The 26648-nt window shown below is 39.2% G+C and overlaps 1 protein-coding gene across 1 annotated transcript in view; it reads left to right on the top strand.

Annotated features, from left to right (window-relative positions):
• The window catches only part of ARAP2 (ArfGAP with RhoGAP domain, ankyrin repeat and PH domain 2), a 154750-nt gene that overhangs the window by 43156 nt on the left and 84946 nt on the right, over positions 1 to 26648 (top strand). Inside the window, exons 8-9 of the mRNA XM_082483122.1 lie at positions 3299 to 3419; positions 6305 to 6486. Coding sequence (XP_082339248.1) covers positions 3299 to 3419; positions 6305 to 6486 — 303 coding nt within the window. The remainder of the gene's footprint in view (positions 1 to 3298; positions 3420 to 6304; positions 6487 to 26648) is intronic.

Here is a 26648-nt window from a genome sequence, read left to right as displayed (position 1 = left end):
AAAAGTTTCATCAAAGAAGCTGAAAATCCCATTTTTTTCCTCCACTAGAAAGTTGTTCTGTCAGGGAATTTTTTTAGCAGCCCTAAAACTGGTGTACACCTGTCAGTAACAGAAGAAATATCTGTGAGGTTCTCAGCTGTGATTACATGTTTTTCTTTTCTATATTCTTAAATAATTCACCTAATTTCTAGTCTGGAGTATTTCAAAGAGAGAAATTGTGTCTTGATCATCAAGAACTTTTTAACAGTAGGCATTATTTCTTGCACGTGAAAGAGAAGCTGCTGCAGAAAAAAGATTGAGAAATTATTATGGTTTAAATTGTATTTGAAAATTTGTATGTCTCTGGGAACAAAGCTTTTAGAAGAATGATTGTTTAAATAGCAAAACCAAAACTATGCTTAGCTTAAAGGGAAACTGATGTTGGGTTGTTTTTTTTAAGCAAATAAAATAAAATATGTTCCAGCAGTCTGAATTATTCTCTTACAATACCAAATACAGCCAGTAGATGCCTGCAAACACCATAATATAATTATATCTGAACACCGTTAGAAATAACATATGTAGTAAGTTTGCTTTGCCACTGTGAAGGATCAGTAGTTAACATAATATCCAACCTTATTAACAAATATGTTAAAATCTCTCTTCTAACAAATATAGCCATAATGAAAATAGATGTGCAATGCTAGGATCATTCTGAGTGACAGAGTAGTTCTTGCGTGTAATGATACTAACATGTTCACTTCATCTGTATTTCAGTATTTCTATTCGTTGTTTTGCTAAACTGCATTCACTGATGTATATTAGTACTTAGAAGTGAAACAACATAAGAGTGTGACTTTGAAAATCAGTAGTATATTAAACTCGGTAAACAAAAAAAATTATCCTGGGTATTCTTTATGCTTAGCATTCACAGTGGTTCCTTAAGTCCTTGTATAGTCTATTATAATAATTTATATTTTGGGAGGAAAGTTATTGCGGTACAAATTCTTTATGGGTGAGCTGACTCTTGGACTATTACTGTGTCTGGATCATAAATCTTAGCAGTATATCTGAGTTGTCTTAGTCAGAAAACCAATTGATCAAAGCATAGTGGAGACAAGAGCAGCAGTATTAACTCTGGAAGCCAGGAGTTGTGTAGAAGTATTTCTGAAGTGTTGCACATCTGCTAGAGCTTTCCTTCCTCCCCACCCCCAATATATGGAATACTTAGGTTAATTGGGTTAAAAGACGAGCCACTTGAAGAAAGTACTTGTAGTAATTCCTTTTTCCTGTCTTGCTTTTGTGTTCAGTTGAGTTGTCCTGATTCCTAGTTAGAAACTAGCAAATTTTGGTAAAATCTGCTCTAACACCAAATGATGTCTTTGAGGGATCGTCCACCTCCTACCTCATATAGCAGAAAAGTACATACCTGATCCAAGCTAGTTGATTATGGGGCCTGATGGGATGCACCCTTGAGTGCTGAGGGAGCTGGGGGAAGTCATTGCTGGGCTGCTCTCCATCATCTTTAAAAGGTCCTGGAGAACAGGTGAGGTGCCTGAGGACTGGAGGAAAGCCAGTGTCACCCAGCCTTCAAAAAAGGCAAGAAGGATGACCCGGGAAGCTATAGGCCAGTCAGCCTCACCTCCATCCCTGGAAAGATGGTGGAACAGCTTGTTCTGAGTGTCATCTCAAAGCACCTGGAAGAAAAGAAGGTTATCAGAAGTAGTCAATGCAGATTCACCAAGGAGAAGTCATGTCTGACTAATCTGATAGCCTTCTATGATGGTGTGACTGGATGGGTGGATGAGGGGAGGCAGTGGATGTTGTCTACCTTGACTTCAGCAAAGCTTTTGACACTGTCTCCAACATCATCCTCATAGGCAAGCTTAGGAAGTGTGGGTTAGATGAATGGACAGTGGGGTGGATTGAGAACTGGCTGACAGATAGAGCTCAGAGGGTTGTGGTTAGTGGTGCAGAGTCTAGTTGGAGGTCAGTAATGAGTGGTGTCCCTCAGGGGACAGGTTGGGGGCTGACCTCCTGGAGACCAGTTCTGTGGAGTCCTGGTGGACAACAGGATGACCATGAGCCAGCAATGTGCCCTGGTGCCCAAGAAGGCCAATGGCATCCTGGGGTGCATCAAGAAGAGTGGGGCCAGCAGGTCGAGGGAGGTCATCCTCCCCCTCTACTCTGCCCTGGTGAGGCCGCATCTGGAGTACTGTGTCCAGTTCTGGGCTCCCCAGTTCAAGAAAGACAGGGATCTGCTAGAGAGGGTCCAGCAAAGGGCTACAAAGATGATTAGGGGATTAGAACATCTCTCCTATGAGGAAAGGCTGAGGGACTTGGGTCTTTTTAGTCTAGAGAAAAGAAGATTGAGGGGGGATCTTATTAATGCTTTCAAATACTTAAAGGGAGAGTGCCAGAAGGATGGGAACAGTCTTTTTTCAGTGGTGCCCAGCAATAGGACAAGAGGTAACGGGCACAAACTTGAACATAGGAAGCTCCATCTTAACATGAGGAGGGACTTCTTTATTTTGAGGGTGGCAGAGCACTGGAACAGGCTGCCCAGAGAGATTGTGGAGTCTCCCACTCTGGAGAGATTCAAAATGCACCTGGATGCTGTCCTGTGCAACCTGCTGTAGGTGACCCTGCTCTGGCAGGGGGGTTGGACCAGATGATCTCCAGAGGTCCCTTCCAACCCTGACCATTCTGTGATTCTATGATTATTGTTATTAATGACAGAGCAATGGGATTTTCCAGAGAGTGATGACCCCATTTGAGTTTAAAATTAGGGATAAAATCAGTGAATCTACTTTTCTTATTGGCTAACCACTGAAGGAGTCGGGAAGGAACAGAAAAATTCTTCGGAATTTTCTGCCTGGAGAAGGCACAATTTTTTCCCTTTTCTGATTCTGTTCTACAAGTATAATAATTATATTATTATATGGTTCTGTGAGATAGTCAATGTAATTTACTTTGGCATAAAATTGTAAATTTAAGAGTGTGTGACATTTTGCAATATTAGTGTCATGAGACAATTTATGAAGTGGTATCTCAAATATATGTATTCTATCTCACCATGGGACTTTACTCTATTTTAGAAGGCAGTAGGTGTGCATAGACCCAGAACAGTGAAGTTGGTGATGTGTAGGTAGTGAAGTGGTTTGCTTATTGATGCAGTTTTATTAATAGTGCGGTGAACTTTTAGGAGCAGAGACTGCATATGTGAACTTCCTAAACATCAGGGCAAGTAATATTACCTGAGAGCCATTTAACATTCCACGAGAGTTATTAACTATTTCTATTGCTTTTTTTATTATAGGAAGTGTTCTCAAAGGGAATAATACTGCTTTCTGCTATAGCAACAGTAAGAGTTCACGGGGAGAATAAATTTGAAGTTGTCACATCCCATAGGACTTTTGTCTTCCGTGTCGATAAAGAAGGTAAGTAGAACAGGTGTATTTCTAACGATTACCAAAAAGCCATGTAACCACTGCTGTTAAATTTGTGAAATATAACTTGTTATATTAGCAGAAATATTTCTGGAATCCAGCTGTTGTGGGCTTATAAAGGGAAACTAGAGATAACTGTAAGCTTTGTAAGAACAACTGAAATTGTTGGGAATGGCTTAAAAATATCGAAATGAGGATACTATTTTCCAACTCTTCTGCCTCCTCCCCCATCCCTCCCAAAGATGAATTTTTCTGGTCGTTCCTCAGGTCTCACTAGCCACTCTTATAGCCTGTGTACTCCCAGCCATCTGCTCCAAGGCACCACTTGATATAAAATAGACAGAGAGCAACAATGAAGTTGATGGCTTGAATGTGATGCTGTGATCAAAAGGAAATCTGGGTTTTTCTGTGTGTCTTTATTTACTGCATTATACTGTATTTTCAGCCATGTATTGATAGAGAATACAAATGTAAATTGTAGTAAGGAAGTTAGTATGCCTTCTAATTTAATGTTTTATCAACCTACAGCTGTAATACGTGGAATCAATATCAGTGCATGTATGACTTATTTATGGAAACAATCAAATAAAATGGAATACCTAGGAAAAAAAAGATATGCAATATGTATTTACAGCAGTACATGCCAGATCCATTATAGCTAAGGGTCTCTCAGCATTTCCATTATCAAATCCCATTTTTATGGGTTATAGCTTGGTTGTAAACATTCGCTGCAGGCTGTAACAGGAGTGCAGCATCAGTGAACAAATCCTTCTTATCAGGTTTGCTCATTTCAGGCATTTTTATGCCCTTAACTGACTTTAAAAGTATGTGTATTTTTATTATTTTTGCCCTGCTCTTCCAAATTTTTAATTTTTGTTTTATAAATTGGAACATAACCATCTTAGTGCAGTTCATTTTGTAGGGCCGTAATTTGCCTTATGGACCATTGCCTTTGAATACTATAAAAACATTAACAACTTATACTGACTTATAATATATTTGGAACAACCACTTGTTATGCGCAAAATTGTGTTTTCATTTAGTATATAACCGTCATTGGACATAGTGGCCTATCTGTAAAGCTGTTCGCCTAAGCTTAGAAATGTGTGTTGTGCAGGTAATTTGGTCCTTACTGTATCCAAACCTGGATGATGTATTCATAGTAAATTATGTAAATAACTCTGCTTGCTTTCTGTTACATGCACAAACTGTTACTTGATGCTATTCCTTCTGTGGTTTTGTGGTTGGGAATTTTTCTGGGACTATTCAAAGACTTTTCAAAGATTTTGAAATGAGGACTTTTATACATATTTCATCATGTGTGCCTTTATTTATTAACTCTCCTTTCTTTTTGCTGGAGTATCAAAATAAGAATGCTATCATTGTCTTCATTGACCTGTGTCCCTCGGTACCAACGTTGGTCTGCAATCAGTGGATTATAGTGCTCGTTTTGTTTGCTTTCAGTGCTCTAATGTATTATTTTTTGGTATATCAAAAGTACACTGTTTTGGGATTGATTTAAATATCTAGAGGGAAAAAATCTATATATATTGCTTTGGAAAGTTTAGGGGCATTTGAGGGCAAAAAATTAAGTAGTTGGGTGGCAGCAATGAATTAGAGCATAAACTGATCAGATGCAGTTTAACTGGAGTGAAATACCATTTAAAAAAAAAAAAAAAAAAAAAAAAAACAAACCAAAAAAACAAAAACAACAAAAAACCCAAAACAAAACACCACAACTTTTTGAGTAATTAGATGCCCTCAGCTATATCAAGATATTCCAGTGATCTTTTCACAGTACTTTAAAAGAGTGTGTATTGAACCAAAACTTTTAAGAGAAGTGCTTGGATCACCTTCCACTGTGCTAGTTTTTTGCGGTGCTATCTTCCTCTTCAAACTATTTTCTGACCCTTAATTTAGTGTATTTTTTCCTTCTTATTGCACATGACACTTATGTAGTAAGCCCGTTACTGTTTTAATGGTGGGTTTTGCATTGTTCGGCCCTGATTGTATCAACTCTATATATACTGTGGATAGAACTGTCCTTCCCTCTCACCTCCTCCCCCCAGTATAATTTATGACCTGAATCCTTCAGAGCAGAGAGTTGAAACGTTCATGATGTTCCAGTCACATGGGGCGAGTAATTCATTCAGAGCATTCAGCATTAAAGTCGATCGATCTTAGTCTGGTGAAATATCTGAACATAGTGAATGAGACTGAGTGGAACTTTATTACTTCACCTACTTGTGTTCATGTGTTTGTAAGATGTTAAATTAGTAATGCATGCAAAGTATATTCAAACATGCATTTTCTTGATTACTCCGTACCCTTGACAATATCAAGCTTAACCACTACACCTTAATGGAATAGATTGTAAATTGCCAAGTGTTTTTCTTGAAAGCATGGCCAAACACAGAATAGCATTGGTGATGGCTTGCCTCTTTAGTGACAGATGATATTTAGGCTCCTCGGTTTTTGCTTACATAACTTCTGTAGCTCTTTCCCATTATCTGGCTTCAAGAAGGTGAACATGCCACCTGTGTTCCACCTCAGTCTTTAAGCTGTCTGGAACTAAGCATCTTAGAACTATCAGTCATGATTTTAAGAATCTTGATGATCAGTTTGTATAACTTTCAATTTGTCTGTTGATTGTTGGGAGTTAATTGAATGGCTGTCTTTGCTAACATCTCCACTGCTAAGGACTCTCGTGTTATTTTTGTTTACACCTTCTCTTCAAGGTGGATGTTCTCTCTGATGTGATATAGCTGTACCAACAACCAACATAGCGTAGTAGGAAGAACAGGAAAACTGATGTATAGAGAAGAGTGAGCTGCTGCTTAACCATGTGTCTTTGTCTAATTTTTTTTTTTGCTTAGAAGAAAGGAATGACTGGGTTAATACGATGCTCAGTGCCTTGAAATCACAGTCTGATAATAACTCTCGGTCTCGAACTTCTGTCGCCCCTGAGAAAAGCGGATATCTTGAGCTGAAAGGATACAAAGCCAAAATCTTTATTCTACTTCAGGGGAATACTGTGTGGATCTGCAAAAATGAGCAGGTAAATTTTTCATACGCTTTTTGTGAATGAATGCTTATAAAGATGATTTAACTAGTGAGTTGGAAATTGATGGCTCTTTGTGAATAGGTGCATTTCAATGTAAATGCGTATCTTTTTATGTAGTACTTTATTGCTGCAATTCTCAGAAGGCTTCAAAAAGCAGGCAAAGTATCATTATGTCTATTGTACAACGGAAAAAGCGAATATATAGTGAGGTGAAGTGAAAAGCCCTGAGTGTCACAACAGGTTAGTGGCAGGGCTGGGATTAATTCACTCTTAAAATGTGTGCCATAAGCACTCTACTAAATCGGAAGGCTTATTTTGTGCGCTGGTTTCATTGTCCTATAATACAGTGCTCTGGAAAGCGTGCTATACAGAAGTAGATTGTGGTATTTAAGTGATACTTCAGCTAAATGTTCAAAACTTACATTCTTTGTGTTTAAAAACCTAGATTGGACAGTTTCTGTTGTGCACTGTAATACTTTAAACAAATCCAGTATTAAAAATCATGAAGTAGGCCTATCATTTCAGCTCCCAAAAATCGAGGGCTTTTTGTTTTGTTTTGGGCATGAATATATATATGGTATAAAGTAGTTAGCTATGGAACTCTTTAGGATGCTGTAGATAGGGGATAATTGGGTTCAGTGAATGACTGTGTGAACTAGTAGAAGAAAAATCTATTGCAGGGCATTAAATGGAGAAATTATTTCTGTGTGAGGAAATTGATGACCCAAAAGTAGCTGGAACCTGGAGGGCGTTTGGGGGAGGTGGTGTTAACATGCTTGCCTTGTTCTCAATTTCTCTCAAATTTGTGTACAGGCAAACTCCGGTTTCGAATGTGAATGGTCTCTCAGTAAGACTTGTCATTTTGGAGTTGATCTCACTTCCTCTCCTGTTATGCTCTTAAGTGTGAAATTATTTGGATGGGCTTGAGGGACCACATAATGTGCAATATTAGACCTTACTATTCTTTCCCAGGGAATGGCATGAAATTTGAGACTGAGAAACACTTTTTTTTTTTCCTTTCTACTTACTGTGCTTCAAGGAAGTTTTACTTGTCAGATACATTCTTTGAGGTCAGTCAATAAGCAACTGATCAAAACTGTGATGCAATTTATGGGTTTATACTGTTCTGTAGCTCTAACAAAAGTCCACAAATGATTCAGATGTAATATTTAACCAAAACTGTATTGACTACATGTCATTTGAATTTAAGCCTGCAGCATGCGTTTTGCTGGATGAGCAGCATGGAGAGGAATTGGTCTTCATAGTTGAGCACAGCACTCTTTAGCCATACTGAAATCCTCAGTCTTGATTATTGTAACGAATAGGTGACCTGCCAGTTGGTTTGTTTGTTTAAGTAAAGTTTACAGCTAAATGTCTTTAAGGAGAAACAAACCCAAAACATAAATGCCACCTTCCCAGCCTGAAACCCTGTACTTCACAGAGGTTCTCTTAGATCGTTACAGTAGAACGAATGAAGTCAACCAGCTTACTTTACAGTCTCGGCCTGTGGCATGACCCATGCTGTACTGCAGTGCTCAATGTTGCTGTTCCATGATGGGGTTTCCAGGTACTTCATCAGTGAGAATCCTGGGAATGCGTTCTCATCAATAAGAGTCCTCTCTTTGTGGATGTTCATAGTAATCAGCCACTTTTAACTTCAAAATAAATACTGTACTAATCTTATGCCTCTGAATACTTTTGAATGCTCCCTTATGGATGTTATAAGCTTCTTGACTAAGGGAAAAACGTGATGCTTCAATGAGGTATACAGACTTGTGGAGGAATTTCTCTTCCAGAGTGGTAGGTCATTTGAAACTAGCTATGTCCCTCCTGAGAGTCTCCATACCAGGCATCCAGTTTTTGCTTTCTTCCTTACTCTACCTGCATATAACCATTGGGAGCATCTTTCTTGTCTCAAGTAGTCCTTTGATCTTTCTCTGTTGAGATAGGGGACTCCCAGCTCTGCCCACTATGCTGAGTCAGTTTTCCTGACCTTGTATGTTGATACAAAACTGTTCCGGACCCATTCAGTGTTGAAGGCTTCTTGATTACTCTGTTACATGTTTTCAGGGTGCAGATTATGATTATCTAAAATAATCTAAGTCTGCCCCTCCCCCCACAATAAATTTATTTTCTTACAGGGTTTTTTTATTATTATTATTTTGTGCGTGTACATGTGTGTTAGTTCTATTGCTTGTGTGGCTGTATGGTAAGCTGCATCAGCTCTGCCCTTTCAACATCATTGACTTCAGATTTGCTTTTGCTGATCACGAAAGCGCACCCTTATAGTTCCTTTCTACTAGGTGTTTATTCCTTTCTACTACATGGATGCTCTGCAGAGATCACTGACTGTAGTGTAGCAGAAGGCAAACCGAAATCAAGCCCTGAAACAGAATGAAGGTTAGACATGCTGCCAGCCTGTCAGCTCCTTCTGTGTGTATGGCTATTAAAAACAATGGTGCAAAATCAGGTTCTTCCCAAAGCTTATTTACTTAAAACCAAAAAAATCAAATGGTCCTAGGAGGTTTCTTTTTACATCCTCCATTTGAACAATGTCTCTTTCTTTATGCAATTTCTGGCTACTTGGGAATCAGAAGAAATAGCTTCTGTCTTTAAGCTTGCATAGTGTGTAATTCTTCTCTCTGTACCTCTTGTGTTTTATTTTAAAGTTGAAAACCGAATTCTTTTTACTGCAGCACTGAAGGAAAACCCAGTAATACAGCATTAAGCCATTAGAGGGCTGTGTTGTTCTAAAAATCTTTCCCCAACTGAAGTTTGCGCTTTAGCCAGTAATTACCAGGCAAATATGTCCAGGGATGCCCTCAAATCTTGTTCATATTGGAATTCACTTCCATACTAGAATGACTCCCAGAGAGACTTAGAGGGGTTTATTATAACTGCAGTGCTAAAAGACATCTATTTAGACTTCTTACAATGTTGAAATGAGATCGAATCAAGCTGATTCATTGATTTCTATTAAACTTGATAGAGGAGAGTCCACTGTTACTTTAAAAGATTTTTCTTCATTGTTAAAAGAGGAGAAGATCCTAAGCCAAATGCCAAATCCTAACATAACCACCATGAACTTTGTGAAGTTCAGATTGAGATCAGAACATCATGTCTCAGGCCCATTTCTAGTTAAAAAGTGATTGGTTTAGCTTGAGCTTCTGGCAGTGATACAGCGCTTGTATGAAACCATCAATTTCTTTGAGTCTCCATGTACTGCGAATTTCTTAAACTTCCTCTCTGAAGCAGAAGTGAAAAATAGATTGTACAGAATCAATTTGTTCAACCTGCAACTTGCTGAAATTCCCATTTCTATTTCAAAATCATTCGTGCTTAAATAAAAACATGTCATCTGATCTTTCATGACAGCTCCAACATTGGCTTGAAATGTCAGTCTGCTGTGGTGGTGCCAGTGATAACCTCCCCTTTGTGACCATCTGAAGGGGTCTGACAGATGCTTGTGTGATCTGCTAGAATATACTCCCTTCGTTAGGGTGTATTTAAGATTCACTCGTATCCAAAGTCAGGGAGGGCCTAGATGTCACAGTGTTTGCACTAGAATTTGGCTTTGATAAAGAGAATTCAGGATCCTCTTTGTTACTGCTTTGGGTGGTTCTGAAATAGATGTATTTACCTTGGATATTTGAGGGAACTTTGCCAAATATAAAGACTGGGAAATGGTATGTATGGCTGTGTGCCATAATTATTTGTGACTCTTTTCCTCCATGCATGACTACAAGTTAAAGCTTGAATAGTGATGAGTATTTTCTCTGTTATGTACCAGCACTAGTATCCATTTCTTATCAAAAACCTCTTGTTTCATTTTGGCTCAATGCTCTTATTGATTTCAGAGGGTTTTTTATTTTGTTGAAGATTGAAAAGATTTGCTCTGTGGCAGATGGAAATGTTTATTCATGTTGAGTGAACCAGTAAGAGAGTGCCTAGTAATTTTAATTTCCTCTCTACTGCTAATTTAAAGCAAAACTGGACAACATCAAAAGATATATTACAGGAAGTTATATTAAATAAGTAGAAGATAGCAAAGGGTACGATAATCATCGTCTACCTGGACTTGTGCATAGCATTTGACACTGTCCTGCGAGACATCCTTGTCTCTAAATTGGAGAGATGTACTTGACAGATGCACCACTTTGTGCATATGGAATTGGCTGGATGGCTGCAACTCAGAGTTGCGGTCAACAGCTCAATGTCCAAGTGGAAACCAGTGATGAGTGGTGTTGCTCAGGGGTTGGTACTGGGACTGGTGCTGTTTAACGTGTTTATTGGTGACACAGACAATGGGATTGAGTGCACCCTCAGCAAGTCTGCCTACGACACCAAGCTGTGTGGAGCAGTCGATGCACTGGAGGGAAGAGATGCTATCCAGAGAGACCTGCACAGGCTTGAGAGGTGGGCCCGTGCCACCTCATAAAGTTCAACAAGACCAAGTGCGAGGTCCTGCATGTGGGTCAGGGCAATCTCATGTGCAAATGCAGGCTGGGTGGAGAATGCATTGAGAGCAGCCTTGCGGAGAAGGACTCGGGGGTGTTGGTGGATGGGAAGCATCATGACCCAGCCATGTGTGCTTGCAGCCCAGAAAACCAACTGCATCCTGGGCTGCCGCAAAAGCAGCGTGACCAACAGGTCGAGGGAGGTGATTCTGCCCCTCTACTCCACTCTGGTGAGACCCCTCCTGGATTACTGCATCCAGCTCTGGTATCCCCAACATAAGAAGGACATGGACCTGTTGGAACGAGTCCACAGGAGGGCTACAAAGATGATCAGAGGGCTGGAGCACCTCTCCTATGAGGACAGGCTGAGAGAGTTGGGGTTGTTCATCCTGGAGAAGAGAAGGCTCCGAGGAGACCTTCCAGTACTTACAGTGGGCCTACAGGAAAAATTGGCAGGGACTCTTTATCAAGAAGTGTAGTGATAGGACAGTTTTAAACTGAAAGAGGGTAGATTTAGATTAGATATTAGGTAGAAATTCTTTACTCTGAGGGTGGTAAGGCACTGGACCAGGTTGCCCAGGGAAATTGTAGATGCCCTGTCCCTGGAGGTGTTCAAGGCCATGTTGGATGGGGCTTTGAGCAACGTGGTCTAGTGGGAGGTGTCCCTGCCCATGGCAGGGGGGCTGGAACTAGATGATCTTTAAGGTCTGTTCCACCTCAAACCGTTCTATGATAGTGTCAAGAACAGATAAGGGGATACATGAAAGGACAAGTCAAAGATGATGCTTGAGATTGGCGTTGTGAAAGAGAGGAAGTGATGTGCATGTCAGTGGAGGGAAGTGGAACGGACGCGTGCATGTATCTGTGTGTGTAGGAAGTGAGATGTGTTCTTATCTCTCTTAAGTAACAAAGGCTTAAAGGGGAGTGCTTTGAGCAATCTGATCTAGTGAAAGATGTCCCTGTCAGCGCAGGGGGCTTGGACTATATGATCTTTAAACATGCCCTTCCACCCCAAACCATTCTATGATTCTGTGAAATACAGTGCCAGATATGATGTGGTTGGTATTCAGGGGCAGACTTAGAAATCTGTGACTTTCTGGTATATAGCAATGGGAATTTATAATGGGGATTGCTCATTAGGAAATGTTCTGTTTTTCCCTGGGGAAAATGTTATCCTGATTAATAATCATGAACATGATGGATGAGAAAGAGAAACCCTTAATTAAAAAAAAGTAAAGGATCTATTAAGTACAGTAGAAAGTGTCTAACAATGGAAGGTGAACAGAGAACGGTTGTTAAATGAAGTCCTGAAGATGAGTAGTAGTGATTGTCTGTCATGCTAAAGCAGCATGAGAAAGCCTTTTTTAATGTATTTAGGTTTTTCATTGTATCATCCTGACAATATTTGTGAATACAAAATGAGTCCAACATGATGGCAACAGCTATACGAAAGAGGAGTTGGGGAGAGGAGTTGAATATAAGTTGAGTAGAAAGAAAAATGGTTGCTTGGACGATCTTGAGATCTATCGAGGAACTCTGAGCAAAGCAACTGACAAAATAAAGTGGGAGGAGGAATGGGAAGACCTTTCAGATAGTTGATAGGTGGTGAGACGAGAGAGAGAAGTGAGTGATATGCACTGGGATGGGGCAGTGGAAGATGGAATTCTTGAGAATGAGAAAACAAGAAACAGTGTTGTCCATGTTGTTGTGTTCCCGGTCTTCTCTGTCCTCGTCATCCCTGCCCCAAGAACATGAGTCCTTTTGGAGATTCTGTGGTGATAAGCTGTTATTTCTAATAATAACTGGGAAGCTCTCTAAAGAGTGTTATCTACCTGATTGCTGGTAAGGACTATGATCAAACGTGTTTACAAACATATGACTGAGCCTGGCCTGGAATGCTTTAAATAGGTGGAAGTGACAGAAGAAGTTTGTTTTGTTTTTTTTTTTTTTTAAGATACATTGGTGACTTGAAGTGAAAGCAAGTGACACAACCTCTTTTAAATAAAGTTGTTTGTATCAGGCTGTAACTGGGATGATAGATTAAGATCATATTCCTAATTTTCCAGCAGTTCCTTGGTAAGAAATTCATTTCAATCTTCCATACTCAAAACCATGGCAAAGATCAATTGCTGTGCTTGACTTCAGAAACAACTAAACAGGAAATAACTTGAATTCTGTAAAAAACCTTGTTGTAGCTTGTTGAAGATATGATTAAAGAACATGGAGAAGGGCATAAACAAGAATTCTTTTGAAGAAAAATTTAAAAGTTAACATTAAACTTTTCTATATGCAATTAAACATTGTCTCTGAGGATTTTATTTTTCTTGTTCATTTGTTTTAATGCTATTCAGATCTCATTGAGATGTAAGTACACCCAAAGCAATCCTGAAACATGATAGAAAGCCTAATGCTTCCACAATGATCAAAACCTTTGTGATTAATCTGATTTGGGGTGGAGGGTAGGGAAGGAAGAAAGAAATTACAAAGTTATCAGCTTCTCAGTAATGCTCAGTCGAGCTTTCTGGATGACTAGTACACATACAGCCAGCTACCTTGATGATGTAAAAATTAACAGTGAAGAAAAGTAGGATTTCTTTGAATACTATGAAGAAAAAAGATTTCAGACTGGCACAGCACATGCATAAACAACTGAAGGAGGTTCTAGATCTACTTTTCATAAGGTTATATCACTATTAATGCAGTATTGGGGAAATAGTTTCACTCTAAGAGTACTGGAATTATCGGAAAGCATTAACCATCACTATACATGTTACTTGCATTTAAGAACTACTAGCTTGGCTTCAAATCCCATGGTAAAATAATCTATTGGATCAAAAGTCCTAAATATAGGAAGCAGAGCATCGTTATGTGTACTTTCATTTCTGATAGTAGACCAGGTCTGCATTTATTTATTTATTTTAAATCACGTGAACAAGTTATTTCTGCATTCACTGAGGCTGAAAGATTGTATAATCAGTGTGTGTGCATATATATGTATATATATACTTAAATAATGGAGAGGTTTCTTTTTTTTACATGTGCAAGAAGAACGTTTGAGACAACAATGAAGCTGAAAAAAAAGTAGTATTTGTCAAGAACAGTTAGATCTCTCTTCTTTCAATAGCTCAATATAGTGTGGAATTAAATGCAGCTAGAACATTATTTTGTACCTAGTTGATTCCTGTTTAATTGTAAACATATCAGTCAGTTCTCTTAAGGAGACATGCTGGAAAAACTACTCAGTAGCTTTGGTTTGCTTTTTCTCCTTTAAATCGAGGGCAATGTAAAACACTTTTTTTTTTTTTTTTTTTTTTATCCGTTACTTCTATGCATTTGCCATGTTTAGAACAGAAGTAACTTTAAATGTACCTGTGGCAACACTATTTGCTTTTTTTCCTCAGCCTGCATCCTTTACTTCAGGTATTAAACTAATTAGGATAGCTGAAATATTAATATTTATGTAAAGTTACAAAGCTGTTACAACAGCGAAGAGCAGAGCATTTCTTAGGCAGTGTAGACAGCATATCCTCACTGAAGTGTTCATTCCACAAACTTAAAGATAGGTGCAAACATGTGTTATGATAGTGTATGTGAATTCCATTTCCAAATTAGTTAAGAGTACCGTGATATGCCATTGCAAATTTTTAATTATTTAGCATATATCTTCTGTTATCGACTTGCCAATTTTGAAATGTTACAACTCAGTTAACTAAATGCAGTTTATGAATTTAATTTGAATGCAGTTATGAATTTAATCTTTAATTGGTGTGGCAGAGCTCAGACAAGTAATGTCACAAAAGGATTTATTTTTTTTTTTAGTACACTGCCTATATGATAAAGAGCTAAGTTGTATGGATATCCTTCTGTGAAAGCTCAACTTCTGCAGAGAGGCGCGACTATTCTTTTGTCGTGTCTGAAGTGGAAAAGCAGTATTCTTGAAGACTTCAGGATTTGCCTAATCTATGATGAGTATGATCAGATGAGCACTGGGCAGTCACATCATGATGATTAAAATGTTCTCCTTGGTTGCAATACTAAATAAAATGGATTAGCATGCACCAGCAGGAGACCAAAGTGTATGCCTGCAATTCATTAATGTGCCTTGTAACTGACACTGTAATGTCTAGAACGCCAAGCACTTAAAAGCAGGTGATTGAACATAATGCACTTAGCTTGCAGCAGCTGAATAAGGAGGAAAAGCACAGTGTTCATAAAAAAAAAAAAAACAAAACACAAAACAAACCAAAAAAAAAAACCAAAAAAAAAACCAACAACATTTTGGCATTCATGGGTTTCTGGTGTTACTTCATAATGATTTTCAAGGTTGGGCGGTCTCACTTGGATATCTGTCGGAGTTCATCAGGGTAAGGACCATTGGAATTTGTTTAATAAGCCCAGAATTTGTAGTCATCCTCCCCCCCCCCCCCCTTTTTTTTTTCCCTTCATACTCTTTTACCATCCATCCACCTTTTTGTTACAAACAATCTATCAAAGAGTGGACTCTTGCTCCAGAACTGTTGTCTTCTGCACAGTGTGCTCTGGAAATGTGAACAGTATCTTTACTGTCAGTTGAGAGAAAGGTCGGAATTGGTATTGGACAACTAGAATAGTTAGGCCATTTGAGTATTCATCAGTTACGAAAAGTGAATGGCTTAAAATAAGCATAACAAAGGTGATTCTTAAAATACCGAGAACTTTAATATTGTTATTTAAGTGGCGTTTTAGTCTTTTGGACCTTGAAGAGATTGCTTTTCATTTGTGCTGGTTTCTTTATGTTGTTTGGAGCAGTGTGGCATAACAAAGTGTTAATTTTTTTACTCCACTATCTTTTATCTACAAACTTTATTCTAAGTAAATGCACCATCCTTACAGCAAAAGGCAGGGAATTTATGATTTAGAGCACAGTAAGAATGTGGGGAATACCCCAGTGTGCTTTCTCAGCAATAATTTCTGTTCCTGGTTAATAAATTGCTAGGCCAACAAATTTGAACTTAATCAACTCAAACTGAATTACTGCCTCATGAAACACTTCAATGCCATTGTTATTAAATTAAGTTCTCCCTCTTAAATATTTTGCATGCAAAATAATATCTTGCTAGAGGTGGTGTGTTTTAAAACTCATTCATTAAAATCAATATCTTACAGATATTTCTAGAAAACTTCACTCAGAAGTTATTTCCATCTCAGCATGTGGGTGAGGATCCCCCCTAGAGATCCACCAGAATGACTGACGGATATCTAACACTTTTAAAGAAACATTTGAAAAATGTTACATGCACCGAATTCTAGCAAAAGTCAAGCTTTGTTAGCCTCACTTAAGGTGGAAGGCTGCTGTCCTGGCTCCGGCAGGGATGGGGTTAACCCCCCCCCCCCCCCCCCAGGAGCCGGCAGGGGAGGCGGGCGTTCCCTCCCACGTGACCCATGCCCGGGCTATAAGAGGCGCGAGCCGGGGGCGGGGGGGCAGTCGCCCCCCGGGGGTGGGCTGCGGCGGGGCGGGCCCGGTCGGTGCGCTGCGCGCCGGTACTGTAATCGCGTCCTTATACTCCTTTATCGGTGTTACTGTTTGTCTGTCTTCTTCCCTTTGGCTGTTCTGTTAAATTGCACTATAACCCACGAGTTTCGCCTTTTTCTGCCGCTTTTTCCCGCGGCTGTGGGAGTCGAGCGAGCGGCTGCGTGGTTCTCTGTTGCTGGCTGAGGCCAAACCAGGACAGGTGCCAAAACAATTGACAGTGGTCCTCTGGAGGACGGTGTGAACATGCCTGAACAGTGGTTGAGGAGGAAAATATATTCTGCGTAGTAACAGAGAAGATGGAAAGCAAAGATTCAGGAAATAAAAGGTGGAAATAGTCTTGTTTATAGTTCAGGTGAGGCCTAGTGACATAAGTACGTTTTGAGCATTTCAAACAGCTTTTGTTTGTTTGTTTGTTTGCTTTTGGGGACCTTTATGTTGTACTTCTGCAGTATTTCCAACAAAAGTTGCTTCGATTAAAAATGTTGAGCTGAAGAAGGCAATGGCTGACAGGTGTGTTTTACTCATGAAGATAAACAATTTATTATTGACTTTGCCAATTCTTTTCAGAATTCTGATATCTAATATTTAATTGAGTGTTACAGCTCCTGTCCATTTCTTTGTTTAAGGTGAGTTACTGTATTAAAAAAAAAATACTGCCGTCCATTGGATATGATGCATTATGATTATGGCAAAATTATTGTCTCTGTCTCGTACGGTCCAATGTTTTCAAATTGTACGGCTTTCTATACTCTGCGTCTAGGCAGAGAAGAGTCTATATCCCCTATACTGCATTTTTTCATGTGTATACGTGTCTACAGCCTGAAGTCCAGTAGGCAGAGCTGTGTTAGGGATATGTGAGTGAAGTTTAAAAAAGGTTCTTGAAACAGTGTGGCTGTATGAGTATAATTAATAAGGGTTTGTACACTGCTTCCTGTTCCACAATCGGCCGTGTCTGGCACTCGTTAGAGAGGCTCTGCAGGACGTTGTGTGATGATGAGAGGTGTGATGTTTTTTCCAGCCGAGGGCTGTAATTCCTTGCCATGGGGTCATAAAGAAGTTCAAAGGCAGATAAAATGACAGCAGTCAGCAGCTCAGTTCCTGCAACACAGGAGTAATTGCAGCCCATTATTACAATTGACTCTCGCTTCTCTCCCCTGAAGGAACTGAGCAGCTGCCAATTTACTGGGCTGCAAGAAAACTGATGAGCCAGGAGATGGGGGTCATAACGAAAGTTGAGAAACTGATCAAGGCAAAATTCATTAGTCCTGAGTAGCCATAAGAGAAGAGAAGGAGACAGTGCTGACTGGTCATCACTGATGCCTGGGTAGGAGATGGATTCTGACGTCCAGGTTGGTTGGTTTGTTTCACCTTGCACTTCTGTTTTTCACAAAGAGAAGCGAGGGGGGTTCTAGCATCTTTTGTCTTACTTTGTTTAAAACAAACCAACCACACGGCAGAGGTACCTGCCATTTTTATGTGACTTATCTAGAAACGGCTTATTTCACCCTGAATAAATACATCGGGCATTGCTCTGTGTGTTTTCTGTGAGCTCTGTAATCATTCCTGTGCATAGGTATTTAGGGGTTTCTCACTTTCCTTCTACAGCTAAAAAAGGATGATACATAACTTGCTCCGTCTTTTCTGTTTCATTTAATGCCAGTGTGCAGTTGGTAAGACTTAGAAGCCTGATTTGAGGATGATTTTTGGTATTTGCACTTGCTTATGGTAAATATGTACAATTAGCTGTTTAGATGGGAAACTTCTGTGTCTTTATCGGTGTTCTCAGCAATATATGCTAATGTGGGAAAAAAAAGGGTTACATCCACACAAAGCTCTCTTTCAGAGGCTGTATTTCTTCATCCTTCTCTCATTGATGAGGTATGGAATATCAGAAACATCTCAATATATGCAGATGGAGCTGTACAGGAGTTTTACAGGGAGAATTAAAAGTAAAGGTTAATGGGGTGCACTGTAGGTACAAAACCAGAAGATGTTATCTCATCGCAGTTCTGCGTGATTCTGTGGTGCTGGCTGTTCAGGTCTTCTAATTGTGCAGATCTTCCATCCGCAGACCTAAATTTCATTCTCCTATGCTGCAGACAGATGTATTTTAGAATTAACCTTAAGAGGCCTATGCAGGTTTTGTTCTAGCTGCCTGTCCTTCTAAATGGAAAAGTTAAAAGGTGCATTTTCAGTATATACAGGGCAGTTAAAGGAAAGCTGTTGGTTGTAGGATGTAAACACAGATACCTGGGGTGAATCTCGAGCTCTGTGAATGTCAGTTGGAGCTTTGCCATTAATGTCAGAGTTGCCAGTTTTTCATTTTTAGTTCAGTATTTTGTTGCATTACTGAATTCTTGTTCATCCTAGTTTCTTAAATGGCATGGTCATGCTGGGAAAATATACCTTCTTCTAACTTCAGCGTGTTTGCAGCTTGCAGCTGCCCATTCTTGCTAATATAGAAGGATTTTTTTGGAAGATTTTCTGTTCTCAAAAATCATTGTAGCATGTTACAAGCCTCTTAACCTGCAATAGGTACAAAATGCTACTGCTGCGTTTCTGAATATCCTGAAATTGAGCGATTTTATAATTCTAGTTCAATTTTACTGTTTGTGAGATTTTCTTTTACAGCGTTACCTTGATCGAGCCTTTGAAATTTTGATGCAACTTCCATGTGACGGGATGCACCTGCATACCTTCAGTTGTGAGCCAGAACAGCTTTTTCATAGCTGTGCTTTGTTGTGACATGAAATGGGTTCAGTTTGCTTGTGTCTAGGTCAGGATGTTGCTGTTAGATCAGCCTGTAAATCAGTGTTTCACTTTTTTTGTCTCTTTCCAGGAACAATTTGCTGCTGTGGGTGCTGTTCTTTGCTAATCTCTGATTTCTAAGGGAGCTTGACTTACCTGAACATAGTAATATCTGTATGTTTCAAAATATTTTTATTTTTTATTCTTGCATGATTTTGAAGGCTGTTCTAATAGAACATTGAGGAAACAAGTGTGTAAACTTGCAAAATGTGAAAGTTAAGCTTCTATTGTTACATTACTCAGAGTTTATTAATGATGTTAGAATAACAGTTTAAGTAGTGATCAGGGCCTGTTGCTCCACCGCAAGAATGTGCTCTGAAACAGCAGTGCTGTTGGCAAGTTTTGCTTTTTCAGTCTCATTAAATTCAGACGAGCAAGATGTATTTCTTCCTTGTGTAGGGAGATGGATGGAAGTGAGAGACCTGAGAAGTGAAAAGAATGCAGGAGGCAGGTGGAATCATTAAGCTACAAGGGAGCCGTGTGTCTGTAGCTTATTCTGGGTCCTACAAGATCTTCCTGTTTTGTTCATTGTGTGACAACGGGAAGGTCAGTGAAACAAACAGAACATAAATGTAGAAGTGGTAAATGGAGATAACTTGTTAAAGATCATGTACTTTTTAGTGTTCTTTCTACCATCTCGCTCTCTGGTTAGTAACACAGGATATGAAGGTTATTTGAGAGGACTATGTTGTGGAGTTTTTTTTAACTTTTAAATTGTCATAGTATTTTCTTTAGAGTGTGGTAGCTCTGTATTTGTACGAACAGTTTATTTTTCTGTTAGATGTTAGCCTTTGCTTCTCATTAGCAGAAAATAATTTCATTGCAAGCTTGAATTTACTTAATTTTTACATAAAGTGCTTCTAGCTCATAACTTGAGTTTTGGAAGATGGATATTCATAAAAATTTAGACTGTTATGTTGATTAAGACGAAGGCATTTTGGTTCAGTAAGGCTATATAAATTCTAGAATCAATCCTGAAACATGAGTGTAGTGCAGATGTTTTAGAGCTAGACCCTGGTTTAACTTTTGACTTATCATAAAGATATGAATAGCTTCTCTGTAATTGCCTGGGGTAATTCTTTGAGGTGCCAATGCCTTTGGTTAAATTTTGTAGCTCTGATGATTGCCCTTCTTAGCTATAATCATTGCACAAGCAAAATTTTAAAAAATTGCTTAAAACAAATGGCAATGGCTTTTATATGAACTCATAATAAAAATTATTTACGATGGATTTACTAGGAGTTTAGTAAACTCTATAAGCATTTAATACGCTATTTCACTATTTAAATAGTGCAAAGTAGATTGCTTACTTGTAAACTGCACTCATATGTGAAACTCTTTTACATATTTACTTTTATACTAAGTCTTTTCTTTATGTGGAATCATTACCTTCATGACAAAAAGCCTAGGCAAATATGAAAGTGAATAGCTGCTAAGAAGTAGCTGTATGTATCTTCATTAGTGATTTTGCTTTATGAAAAATCAAAATACTCTCTGTGTATTCATCAGCTGTTTCTGTCTTTGTTTGTCTCATAAAGACAAACTAGTATGTGCGAATCTAAAGCCAGCCAAAGAAAATATTTTCTTTAAAAACAAAACTGACCAAACAAAACCAACCAAACAAAAAAACCCATTCTATTTTTGGTTGAACTAAATGTAAGGAGGATGTCTTCCCAGGAGAGGAAATGCTGAAATGACTGACTGGGTTAGGAAAGATTCCTGCTTATCAAAAGCTTATCAAAAAGCATTGCTGTTGTCATGGTATCAGCCCTCTCTTGGTCCAGGCACAGAACAATGTATGGCAAAAATGTGGGTGCTGCTGTCTCTTCACTGTTGTAGGATAGTTACTACAGAAGTGGGAAGAATTCACAAATCATAGCTTGGTCTCCTCAGATTTCTGATTCTAGGCAGTAGTGGGAAGATGCTGCTTTATACTGGCTTCTAGAAAATGTCTGTACCTCCACGGAGTCTAAGGCACGTTCTTCAAAATTATTGTGCATGCGTGCACACAGTCAAAATATAGTTCTTCTACTAAAGAAGTATTTATGTCTTTTTATAAGAATGAAATTGACTTTGCTATTTTGGTTCAGATATATCAAAAGATTCTGAATTTCAAATTTTAAGCAAATCTGAAATTTGATGGGGTTTAATGTCTCCTTTCTGCTAGGTTGAGTATTTCTTAAACAGGTGAGAATTTATACCATCTGACCAAAAGCTGTTGTGTGGGTCTCTGCTTTCCTTAGCTTATTTTCTTTTCTCTTAAATTGAAGGTCATAATGTCGCTTGTTAAAGTGCAACTTTTCTTTTCATGGCTCTGTGTCTAAAAATCTCCCTAGCTGGAAGAAGTGCTGTTAGCGCAATTCAGAGCTCTCCATACTTCATTAAAATACTGCTAATAAGATTTTTTTGTGTGTGTGTGTGTGTGTTTTGTTGCGATTTGCATCATTTCAGAAGGACCATTCAATTTGATAGGATCAGAAATGTGAACTGTTGGTTTTATTAACATCAGCAGGGAAATCCCATAGTGATCTACCTATGATAAAATGGGATATGTTTGGAGTTTAGGGTATTCATAAAGCCAGATGCTTTTTTTTTTTTAAAGATGTGAAAATGTCCATCATAGTTAATCCTATTTGGATGGCACTTAGAGAAGTGTTGAAACATTTTCCCTCTTTCCTCTCCCCTCCTCTTTTCGACAGTAATTGTCCTTTGTAAATATTTTTAATTTTGCAGATTGGTTGGAGATTAGATTCATGACTACAAAAAGCTTTGGAAAAGTTCCTCCATCAGGAAATGTTATTTTGCTAATGCTTATTGGAGGAGAAATTGTGGATTACTTTCACTTGTGAAATATGATGTCATAGAATTAAATTTTATTTTACCAAATTGGGGGATAGGAAATAAAATAAAGTTTCTATATAGACAGTGAGGACTAGTTGTCTCAGTGCTTTACTGTTTGCAGTCAGTAAGTAAAAGCATTGTGCTTGGTCAATAATACTTTTTACTGGTAGATGCCATATTTGTTTATCTCCACAGGTAAATTTGGAGGAAAGCAGGAACTCCATTATTTGGAGATTTTCTTGGTTCATTAGGGGATCTGTGCCAGTGGGGGTATTGTACTAGTTTTTCTCTGTTGTACAGTGATGACTGTACAAAAAGGTCTATAAAGAGGTTCATCAATTTTGCATAACCACCGTTCTAGATTTTAAAATACCACGAAAAAGTTCACAATCTGTCCTTCCTCTAGGAGTTCAAACACGTTGTTAGCAGTTTGTCAGGACTGTGAATATATAACAAGATCTTCGGTGTGTATGTAGAGCTTCAGCAAGAAAATTATAAAGATGTGAGTTCAGAAAACCATAACTGTATGTGGTGCTTTTAAAATCACGGAATCACGGAGTTTCAGAGTTGGAAGGGACCTCTAGAGATCATCTAGTCCAACTCCCCTGCCAAAGCAGGATTGCCCAGCGCACATTACTCAGGACTGCATCCAGGCGGGGCTTGAAAATCTCCAGAGAAGGGGACTCCACAACCTCCCTGGGCAGCCTGTACCAGTGCTGTCACCCTCACCGTAAAGAAGTTTTTCTGTGTATTTGAACGGAACTTCCTGTGTTCCAACTTGTGCCCATTGCCCCTCGTCCTGTCACTGGGAACCATTGAAAATAGCCTGGCTCCATCCTCCTTCAACCCACCCTTTAGATACTTGTATGCCATAATAAGGTCTCCCCTCAGCCTTCTCTTCTCCAGGCTAAAGAGTCCCAGCTCTCTCAGCCTTTCCTCATAAGGCAGATGCTCCAAGCCCTTAATCATCTTAGTTGCTCTTCGCTGGACTCCCTCCAGCAGTTCCCTGTCCCTCTTAAATTGGGGAGCCCAAAACTGGACACAGTATTCCAGTTGTGGCCTCACCAGTGCAGAGTAGAGGGGGAGAATGACCTCCTTCGACCTACTGGCCACACTCTTCCCTACGCAGCCCAGGATTCCATTGGCCTTTTTGGCAACAAGGGCACATTGAATACACAGATCCTTCTGGTCTCCAGAGAACGGTCTTGATAACTGGAACCCTTTTTGGAAGATTTGTGAAGCAATTCCAAAGAAGATTCCAGATGGCTGCTTAAAATTTCAATAGTAATAGCTATGTTTAAAAACGCCCTTCTATCAACAAGAGATGTTCTGGGTGCTCATTATAGGGAAGCGTTTAAAATTATGTGAGTTTGAGATGGTGTTGGTGTTGGAGGTGGGATACCTGTTTCAGCTAGATGGAAAAAAAAATCATAGGCAGGTGGAAGGGGTCAAACAATAAAAGTGAGGAAGATTGAGGAATTTCCAGGTAGTTATATGTTTCATGTATGTTAAACTGACGTCTCTTTAGGATGAAAATGTGTGAAGCAAGCGGCAAGAAATGAACTCTGACATGGAATGAATTTCCATGTGTTATGAGCTGTGTATCTTAAGGAACATGATTGTCTCATTTAATATGAGGCAGTGTTATAAATGGCCATTGGAATAAGAATAAAGGCAAAAACCTTGAATACAGGTTGTACTTGCTCATGACAGGCTTTGAATTTTACTTATGTGTTTATTTAGCTGCACTATCTTCATGTCATCTGATGATGTTTCACGAAGTGGCAAAATTAAAGCTCATAGGCTAGGGAGGCTGCAGTTGCTTCAGCTTCTCTAGATGATAAGATGCTGATTTCTGGATGAGCCTCCGCGCTGCAGAGGAGCCCTGCCAGAAGGGAGTTACCATAATTGTTCAAATTGGAGCTCTATCTGCGCTTGTCTTTCGTGTGGGGGTGTGGGGTTGGTAACAAACGGAGCAGTTTTGTTGCGTTCTTTGCTTGATACCTGCCAGGGTATTTGGGAAGATAGCAAGGCAGTTTTGTAAGCAGTGTTACCAGCTTGCTTTTGATGCTTGGTTCTGTCTTGTGTGCCTCAGATGTGAGACTGTTGCTTTCCTAGTATGTTGAGTGACAAGAAAAAGTGTGTGCATGCAGAATGGAGTATGGTCTGATTCCCACTTTCTGTACCTCAGCTGAACTCTGAATTGTAGAATACTTGAAGAATTCAGACCTTTCAGTATTTTTCTAAAGCAGCAATGCAAATGACTATAGTACCTTTAAGTCATGAACTCTACTTTCCAGTAATAGCTTTAAATTGCTTTGTGTTAAAATGTACAACTTTATGTACGATTCAATTCCTTGCATTGATGCAACAGCTCACACAAATTGTTTCAGAAATAACGAAAAGGTTATTGGACCATCACTAAATGGCATGCATACAAATTACTTGTAATGGCAAGGCACGGTTGCAGCATGGATTTCCCCCTCTCCCCCCCCCCCCCCCCCTTCCATTTCAGCATGTTTCTGCACAAGTGAGAAACTTGTGAATATTTGGAATTAAAACTTTTCCTGTCCTCTCTGTTGTCATCTTCCTGCTTCATTTTTGAGGACTAAGAAATTGAAGCAATTAATTTGTGTATGTGTTTATGTATGTATGTATTTATGTGTGTATGTATTTGTTTGTAGCTGTTGTCTCTGAACATCTGTTTCCAGACTGCTTTGTTTTAATTCACTGTGACCGTACACTAAAGCCTTTCCTTCTGGGACTGGGGAGGAGGGGAGTGGGGAAACTTAGGGTCCGTGTCCTCTGCTCTGACTTATGTTCCTTAAATCTTGTTAAGATCTGAGGTATTCAGTGGCTGCCGGTATGTTAAATTTGATGGAAGCCAAGCATCTATAAAGAGGGAAAACTTACTTGGGCTTCCAGAGGGAGACAGATGCTCCTGTGATTACCTAAACTTCATTTTTGGGGAGAACTTAGCTAAAAACCTGTGAAAATTCAAAGAAGATCTGTGTGAAATAACACTACCACAATTACAGATTTGTGTACCCTTTCTAAACATGGGAAAATGGGGCTTATTTCTAAAACCTTAATTTCATCCAATTAAATCTATGCAATATTATGCAGTAGACACTAAAATATGCTATTTTCTTCCGCAGGATCACTACCTCAGTCAGTGCATTGTTTACTTGGTAACTATTTGATAATTTTAATTTCTTTTCATGGATTAACCTGTACCTTTTTATTGCGCACTGTTGAAAAGTGCCTTACAGAAAGAATCATTCGCCAGTAAAGGAATTGTTCTGTGAGGAAATGATCAGTAATTGCTGTGGTTGGCTATTTGAGGAACAATGATTAATTTATTTTTTCATCAGTTCCTGTTAGGTAAAGGAACATGATTGCCTCCTCCACATGACCACACAGTTCCAAGAAACAGAACGAATGATTCAAGTATCCATATATTTTGCATTCTCTGTTTTCTCGGTCTCTTATGGGGGGTTGGGAGGGAATAGTTTTATGTCAAACTATACCTGCTCAAAATACTGCTTTCATGGGTCTCGGCTGAAGTTCCAGTTGCTCAGCAGTTCTGCAAATCAAACTCTAGAGCATTAAGTCAGGTACTAGAAAATGAAAAATGTACAGTGAAATGACTGTATGCTAGGGCTTTGATTTATACTAAGTGGAAATTGGCAAAGGCAAAGATAAGAGCTAACTCTCCAGGATAGTATTCAGTCACTTTAATTATGTGATCCTCCTTTTTTTGTGTGTTTTGCAGCCTGTACAGGAAGGGGGTTTTCATCTTCGTGTGTCCTAGGTCCATCCCATACAACAATCAAGGCATGGGCCTGATGGTGCATAATCAAGTGATTCAAAATTGTATCGATACTGCAAAATATACACATGCAGCTGCTGAAGTGATGATTATGACTGACTTCTGTAATAAGTGAATATAGAGATTTGTAACTTATATTAAAAAGTAACACCTAAGGTTGTAACTACCTTAGAGTGTTGGTCAGGAAAGCAATTTTGAAACAAATCTCTTGGTTGTCCCCACTTCTTATGCGTTGGCTTTCATCACAAAGTACCCATACTAGATTTCTTTATAATGTAATGATGTGGAGTGGCGTGAAGCAGGATGTGCTCTGGTAGCATGTCCAATATACTTTACTGCAAACAAGCCTGCTGCATGGCACTGACTAGAGCCTAAGTGGCACTTCTCACCTTTTGCTCTCTTCTTCTTTTTAATCTCCAAAACTATGGATCTCAGGTTGTCATTACAAAATGTTTTGCAATAATCATAGGATCGGAATCACGGAATGGTTGGAGGTGGAACAGACCTTAAAGATCATCTAGTTCCAACCCTCCTGCCATGGGCAGAGACGTGTTCCACTAGATTGGGTTGCTCAAAGCCCTATCCAACATGGCCTTGAACACCTCCAGGGGTAGGGCATCTACAACTTCTCTGGGCAACCTGTGCCAGTGTCTCACCACCCTCACAGTAAAGAATTTCTTCTAATGTGTAATCTAAGTCTACCCTC

Source organism: Vanellus vanellus, assembly GCF_965231255.1.
Source record: "Vanellus vanellus genome assembly, chromosome: 4".
Lineage (NCBI taxonomy): Eukaryota > Metazoa > Chordata > Aves > Charadriiformes > Charadriidae > Vanellus > Vanellus vanellus.
This window is presented reverse-complemented; position numbering and strand designations above follow the sequence as displayed.